We start from the raw sequence: 6,616 nt of genomic DNA, 5'->3' as shown, positions 1-6,616 counted from the left end.
CGAGAACGTCCAGATCAATGTCCAAAACACTGAGGCAACCGTCCAGGATGCTGTGGTCCATCTGGAAAATGCTATTGCTTATGATAAAAACAACCCCTTCAAGAAGCTATTTTGTTGCTGCTTTCCATGTTTTAATAATTAGGTTTAGGGAGGGACAATTTAGTTCTCCCTCTGGTCCACGGTAATGACCATTAGGTCTAGTTGGGTTAAATAGGTCTAGTCCATTTGGAAAAAGCCACGCTACAAGCCAATAGAGAGCCAAAGTGAAGGTCGCTTCCGGCTTCAGCACTGTACCAGATATTTTCATCTGCCATTTATTTTCCCATAGACATTTCGTGAAATGCTTATAAAAAATAGTTGTACTTGTTCAAACCAAACGGTTCAGATATATTTAGAAACAGGAGAGACCGCATAACATTTCACTCTGACTATCAATCTCAGACTTTGAAACCCCAATGATTTAGGCTATATATATAAACACATTTCCTGCATGACTACTGTTTGCCTGTTTCTCATTAATACTGTAATAATAATACAATAACAATGACAATATTTCCATCTTCGTATTACAGTACATTACCTGGTTTCTGGGCACACTTGTCCTTTTTAAGAGCCAAGTGTTTCTTTCTTTTGTTTTTATTTATTTGCACCATATGATATCAAAACATAAAGTAGACAATAAGAAGAGTCAATATTTACAGTGCACTTGCATAAATATACAATCGAATAACAATACATGTATTTTAAATTGTAATCCTGCTAGTAATCCTTTTTTTTCTCAACTATTTAGTAACTGTAATCTTGATTAGCCTACATCTTTTTTCTGTAACTGTATGGGATTACAGTTACCTTTTTTGTATCCTGATTACAGTAACCAGATTACATGTCATCAGTTACTTCCCAAGCCTCAAGCCTGTATGGAATATGTTATTAGTGGAACTTAGTTACTAAAGTAAAAAATAAATAAACGGGGTACAGTAGTGTATACTGTAGAGACTGCATGGTCACCCGTCCACAAACCAGACAGTTTTTACGCACAAGAACGGTTTTACGCACAAGTGCCAATGCGCAAAGGCTGTGCGGTTTGGTTTAATAATAGCCTAAAAAGAAAATGACTGGTGGATTTCCACCTTTCAGGTCACCATCAATCAAAAAATTGGTTATGTGTGCGTGTGTGTGTGTGTGTGTGTGTGTGTGTGTGTGTGTGTGTGTGTGTGTGTGTGTGTGTGTGTGCGTGCGTGCGTGCGTGCGTGCGTGCGTGTGTGTGTGTGTGTGTGTGTGTGTGAAATCAAAATGTGGTGAAACCAAACGAGGGGGCGTGATCTTCCGCGTTAGCACCTGCTGCAGCTGCGCGTCTTGACTGTCTGTCTATGGCTGCGTCGTGGTGTAGTTGAGTGCGTCTCTGCAGGAGATGTGGGTTAACTGCCTCCTGTAGCCCGGCGGCTACATCATGTTGAAACTTGGTAATATCACGGCGCAAAAAGGGGAAATGATTCTTTCCGTGCTCGTCTCTTCTGTTTCGGCGAGTTATTAAGAGGACCGCTGGAACCTATCAGGTAATGTCTAACTTATTTAGGCTATTATGTTCATTAATGATCGGTTTAGGGCTGATTTAGGCTCACACATAATCAACAGGTTGTCAGACTTTGCCATACAGGCGTACCGCTTGATTTCTACGAAGAAGATTTTGTTCAAGGTTCCCCTCATAACGTCATGACTTTCATGTGTCATAAAGGATGCTATAGATTTGTCTGTGGTAGGCTATTATGTTTCTTTTTGTAAAACACTTGAACAACAATTAGGCTACATTACACTGAAACCTGTGTAAATATTGATCTTAATAGAAAATAACTGTCCAGATATCAAAGGCAGCGCCCTGTAGCCTAGTTTATGTGTTGTCTTCGAGGAGGACGTCGCACCTCAGAGGAAGCATCCGTTTCCTTTCGAAGAGTTTATCCATCTCTCTTTAGAGTTACATTTAAGAATGGAGGCTAGATGAAAGAGCCCCCCCCCCCCGCCTTATATTTAAATAAATATTTAAATCTTGAATCTTGAATCTTGAATCTTGAATGACATAGCCTGTCTTTTATAGGCTACAAGACTGACTTTTAAACGGTGGCTTTCTGGACCCGACCTCCCAAAATCCATCACACATTTATTTTGGATCCTTATTCACTTCACCGACCAATAGAGAGGTCTGAATACATCTGCAATGATTCCATCAGTCTGCCCAGATAAAGTGTGCTGAATCCACTTATGATTGATTGATTTATCTATCAGTCGGTCCATTTAGCTATTTCTAAAATGTTGGCCATTTGAAGCCAGATTTAGAGGAATGTCTAATTTTAAATTAACGTTAGGATTAGACTGTTGTGATGTCATGATTCAGTTTTAACCATCAATGATTGTTCCTTTTCTCATTAGGGTAAATACTGTATATTTATTTAGAGATTTTGGACAATTATTTGTGCTTTTATGGTTATTAGCTTAGTCACTCACTTTACACTAGCTTCTACACTGCAGCCACCTTTCTTGAAATATAGCTCAATCTTGCTTCATCCAAAATGTTATTCACATAAAAAGACTATATCCACAATGCTAATTATTTTTAGAGAACTGCATCTTGACCTGGAGACGTCAAATGGAATTCAGTGTTTTGCTAACTACAGTATAACCTGTGATGGTGGTGGTAAAAACAGCTCACTGCCATAACAGCTCTGGCTACATTACAATACTAACTTTAGCTGCCTGGACAAGTAGCCAACTATATGCAAACTATGCCTATAATAACTAACAGCTTTTCATTTTCATATCTATCCCCACCATAAATGGGAGCTCGGGCTCTGTGTGTCTGTCCCACTGTAATTGTCCCACTGTGACATCATCAGTGATGTCATAAATCCCACTGTGACATCATCCATGATGTCATAAATCCCACTGTGACATCCTCATAAATCCCACTGTGACATCATCAGTGATGTCATACATCCTACTGTGACATCATCCGTGATGTCATAAATCCCTGATCCCACTGATGACATCATCAGTGATGTCATAAATCTGACATCATCAGTGATGCTGGTCTCATTGGCCACACAGCAGCCGAGTTGCGGGCAAGGCCACGCAGTGGCCGAGCCTAGGAATCGAACGCGCGTAGCGCTCGATATTCCTAGTCTATCTAAAAGGGAGCAAGTGGGCAATGTTTGTCTGTTTCAATTTTTGTCCCACTGATGATGTCATAAGCATTGTGACATCATCGGTGATGTCATCAGAGCAGTGGTGACGTCATCAGTGATTCGGAGTCGGCCAATATGCGCTGTGCATGCCAATAGGGCAGGCGAGGCCACGCAGCAATCACAATGTCGATGACATCATCAGTGATGTCATCAGTGACATTATTAGATTAGATGATTTGATTAGCCTTTATTGTCTCCCTTAGGAGAAATTTGTCTTGGGCATTCTAACACATAGACTCATATACACATACGTATGTATGTATGTGTATATGAGTACATACAGTACATACAGAGTGCACACAGTCCAATCAAACTACATTTAACATTCAATGTCACTATCCTTATACATCAAAAAAGAAACATAGACCAAGATTATGTGATATTGCACCAGCCCCTTTACAAAGAAACATTACCCTCCCCCCAAATAGTTTGAAATGAAAAAGTTAATATTGCACCGCTGTCCTAGAGAATATGAAAAACTGGAGTGTTGTGCACCATACAGATACTCTGCTCTGCATCATCTCTTAGTGTTGAGTAGTTTTATTGACAATGGAACAACAGAAAATGTAAACCTGTTCAGTTGACACTTGACAGTTTGGTCACCTGTACCTTCTGATGGCAGCAGCTCATACTCTGTGTGGAGGATGTGATTTGGGTCGCAGGTGATTTAAGGCCAAAATCATCTTACACTGATGATGTCATAGGCATTGGGATATCATCAGTGATATCATAAATAGATCTTATGACGTCACTGATGATGTCATGGGCACTGATGATGTCATAGGCATTGTGACATCATCATCAGTAGAGTGATGTCATCAGTGATGCGAAGTTGGGGAATTGTGCGCTGCGCATGCCAATAGAGCAGGTGAGGCCCCGCAGCAGACGAGCTGCGGGCGAGGTCGCGCAGCGGCCAAGCTGCGTGCGGCAAGCCCGTGCAGCGGGCGAGCCTAGGGTTTGGCCGATGTTTGAAAAGGGAATTGATGCTCTACTACTAATGATGACCGCCATGATTTATGATTGATATGATTTATTATTATTATTATTTTTAATCCGAGGGGGCAATCAATGGGCATGATGCTTCTGATTCTTATGCTAGCTAATCAGTCAATATTTAACTGACAGATTATAATGTTAATTATTGTGTTAAATGTTATGCATCTCTCTTGGGTTGACCCGGGTCAGGTCTGAATTGTGGTAGAACACGGTTTTCATGGAATTGTCAGTTGTGGCCTAGCAGTCGGTCCTATCACAGTGCTGTCCTTGTACTAGGAAACACTGCAACAGGAAGTGAGCTGGGGTTCAATTTAGAATGCTTAAGTTGTCAAGTTAAAACCGTCTATATACCCACACACTCTTTTTCACTTCCTGAAACAAGATGGTGATATGGGAGATGTGTCCACAAGTGTTTCTTGTCAGTAAAGCTCCTCGCTCTCCTTGCAGGCGCGATGAGGGACAGACTGGGTGAGCTGCAGAGTGCCACTCCCAAGCCTGCAGCAGTGTCCGGCAGGCCCGAGGACCGCCCGACGACCACGGAAGATGAGGCCGACCTGGAGCTGGAGCAACAGCACGCCGTCGTCTTTGACGGGGCGGACGTGATGGACAGCATCTTCAAGGAGGCCCACTCGATGCGGAAGGAGATCTCCCTGCTGGAGAGGGACGTGAAGACTCTGGGCAAGCAGAACACGAGGTTCCTCACCTCTGTCCGCCGGCTGAGCAGCATCAAGCGAGACTCCAACGCCGTGGGACGCGACATCAAGGCCAGAGGGGAAGCCATCTACGCTCGCCTGCAGAAGCTGGGGAAGTGGAGCAAGGAGCTGGAGGAGGAGCGCGGCCCGTGCGCGGCGGTGGTGCGCATGGCGCGCTCGCAGTACGCCAACCTGACCAGCGCCTTCCACGGCGCCATGTCCGAGTACAACGAGGCGGAGCTGGGCCAGCGGGAGAACTGCAAGACGCGCATCCAGCGGCAGGCGGAGATCATGGGCAGGGAGGTGAGCCGCGAGCAGATCGACGAGATGATCGAGACGGGCAAGTGGAACGTCTTCTCGGACAACCTCCTCGTGGAGGGGAGGAGCGCCCGCTCCGCTCTCACGGAGATCGAGAATCGCCACAAGGAGCTCCTCGAGCTGGAGGGCCGCATCAAGGACATCCACGAGCTCTTCTTCCAGCTGGCCCTGCTGGTGGAGGAGCAGGGCTTCATGTTGGACAACATAGAATCTAACGTGTGTGCTACTCGGGATCACGTGGCCAAGGCCAGAGCTCACTTCAAGCAGGCTGTGATTTACAAGAAGAAGAATCCATGCAGGCGTCTCTTCTGTTGTTGTTTCCCTTGTTGCAATCATTGAGACAGTATCAGTGTTATTGTTTTTCCCGGCAAGTGGAGGAGGTCTTAGCCCTACTCTCGCCTCCCTCTGAAGTGTTCCCATAGCCATGAGAATAATGTTTGAGAGCTGCTTGATTGAAATCAACTTCTCATGTGCCTTAAATGTTCTGCTTTGGTTTGTGTATTTTCATAATGGAGCTGGTCTCAGAGAAGGCCTAGCAGCGTCTACATTTCAAACCACAAGTCCATTATGCAAATGTGTACAGTGTGATATTTATATGGCGTTCCATTTCCTGATCATCAATGACAACAGTGTTTGCAGGACTTACCGTCAAAAAGAGCTAAGCGTGAATTTTGGGTTCTCGTAGCTCTCACGCTTTCTCTCAGAACTGTTGCTTTTAAGTTTTCAGCTTTTTGAGCGCAACTGTTTCTTTATAATTATGGCATATTTAAGTTGTATATAAAAATGTGATTTCTAAATAAATGCCTTCCAACGGCTTTTAAAATGTATAGCTTTGACGATGTGAGTGTGTATTCGAGAAAGGTTGCACTTTCAGAAGTCCCCCGCCCCAACCGTTACCACACACACAAGGTTTAGACCTTCAGCCTCATGTGGTTAGCCTGAGGAAACCAGATAGAATGTTGTATGCATTGTGCAAACTATCCTCCTGTTGGCAACCAGGCGTAGCTCTTTCTCAAGGTCTGCTTCACAACAGTTCAGACCTCCTTATATTGCGGTCTCTACTTGTCAGCAGTGTTGGGGGTAACTCATTACAAAAGTAACATATTACATGTAATATGTTACTTTTTAGCAGTAACTCAGTAATATAACTTATTATTACTTATAGGATTTCAGTAATATTATACCAGTTACTTTGTCAAGTAACTCAAGTTACAAATTGAGTTACATTGTATTAAATCAGAGCACATATTTAAAAAAGATACAATCATTTCCTAATCAAACTGTGTTTTTATGGAAATAACCACTATAGATGACAACAACAAAGGAAAAGAATAAAATGTTGAATTTTGGATGGTTTACACTTCAAGGCAGTTG

General features: G+C 43.3%; 2 protein-coding genes across 2 annotated transcripts in view; both read left to right on the top strand.

The window, feature by feature from the left end:
• Positions 1–214, top strand: part of LOC310772623 (syntaxin-11-like) — a gene marked incomplete at its 5' end in the record, with an annotated part of 948 nt that extends 734 nt beyond the window's left edge. The window contains one exon of the mRNA XM_083632470.1: positions 1–214. This exon is cut by the window's left edge and continues 734 nt beyond it. Within this exon, the coding sequence (XP_083488596.1) occupies positions 1–142 (142 nt within the window). The 3' untranslated portion in view covers positions 143–214.
• A 1,171-nt stretch (positions 215–1,385) lies between these two features.
• On the top strand, positions 1,386–6,058 carry stx11a (syntaxin 11a). Its single transcript, XM_083632452.1, has 2 exons — positions 1,386–1,556; positions 4,680–6,058. The coding sequence occupies exon 2, from the start codon at positions 4,685–4,687 to the stop codon at positions 5,579–5,581; it is 897 nt and encodes a 298-aa protein (XP_083488578.1). The 5' UTR covers positions 1,386–1,556; positions 4,680–4,684; the 3' UTR covers positions 5,582–6,058.
• Positions 6,059–6,616: the final 558 nt, after the last annotated feature.

Source organism: Poromitra crassiceps, assembly GCF_964638095.1.
Source record: "Poromitra crassiceps genome assembly, chromosome: 3".
Lineage (NCBI taxonomy): Eukaryota > Metazoa > Chordata > Actinopteri > Beryciformes > Melamphaidae > Poromitra > Poromitra crassiceps.
Note: the sequence above shows the minus strand (reverse complement) of the source record. Positions and strands in the feature narration are given on the sequence as shown.

Bases quoted from the DNA above. Each gene is read 5' to 3' on its own strand.
- stx11a (XM_083632452.1), top strand. From the start codon at position 4,685: ATGAGGGACAGACTGGGTGAGCTGCAGAGTGCCACTCCCAAGCCTGCA.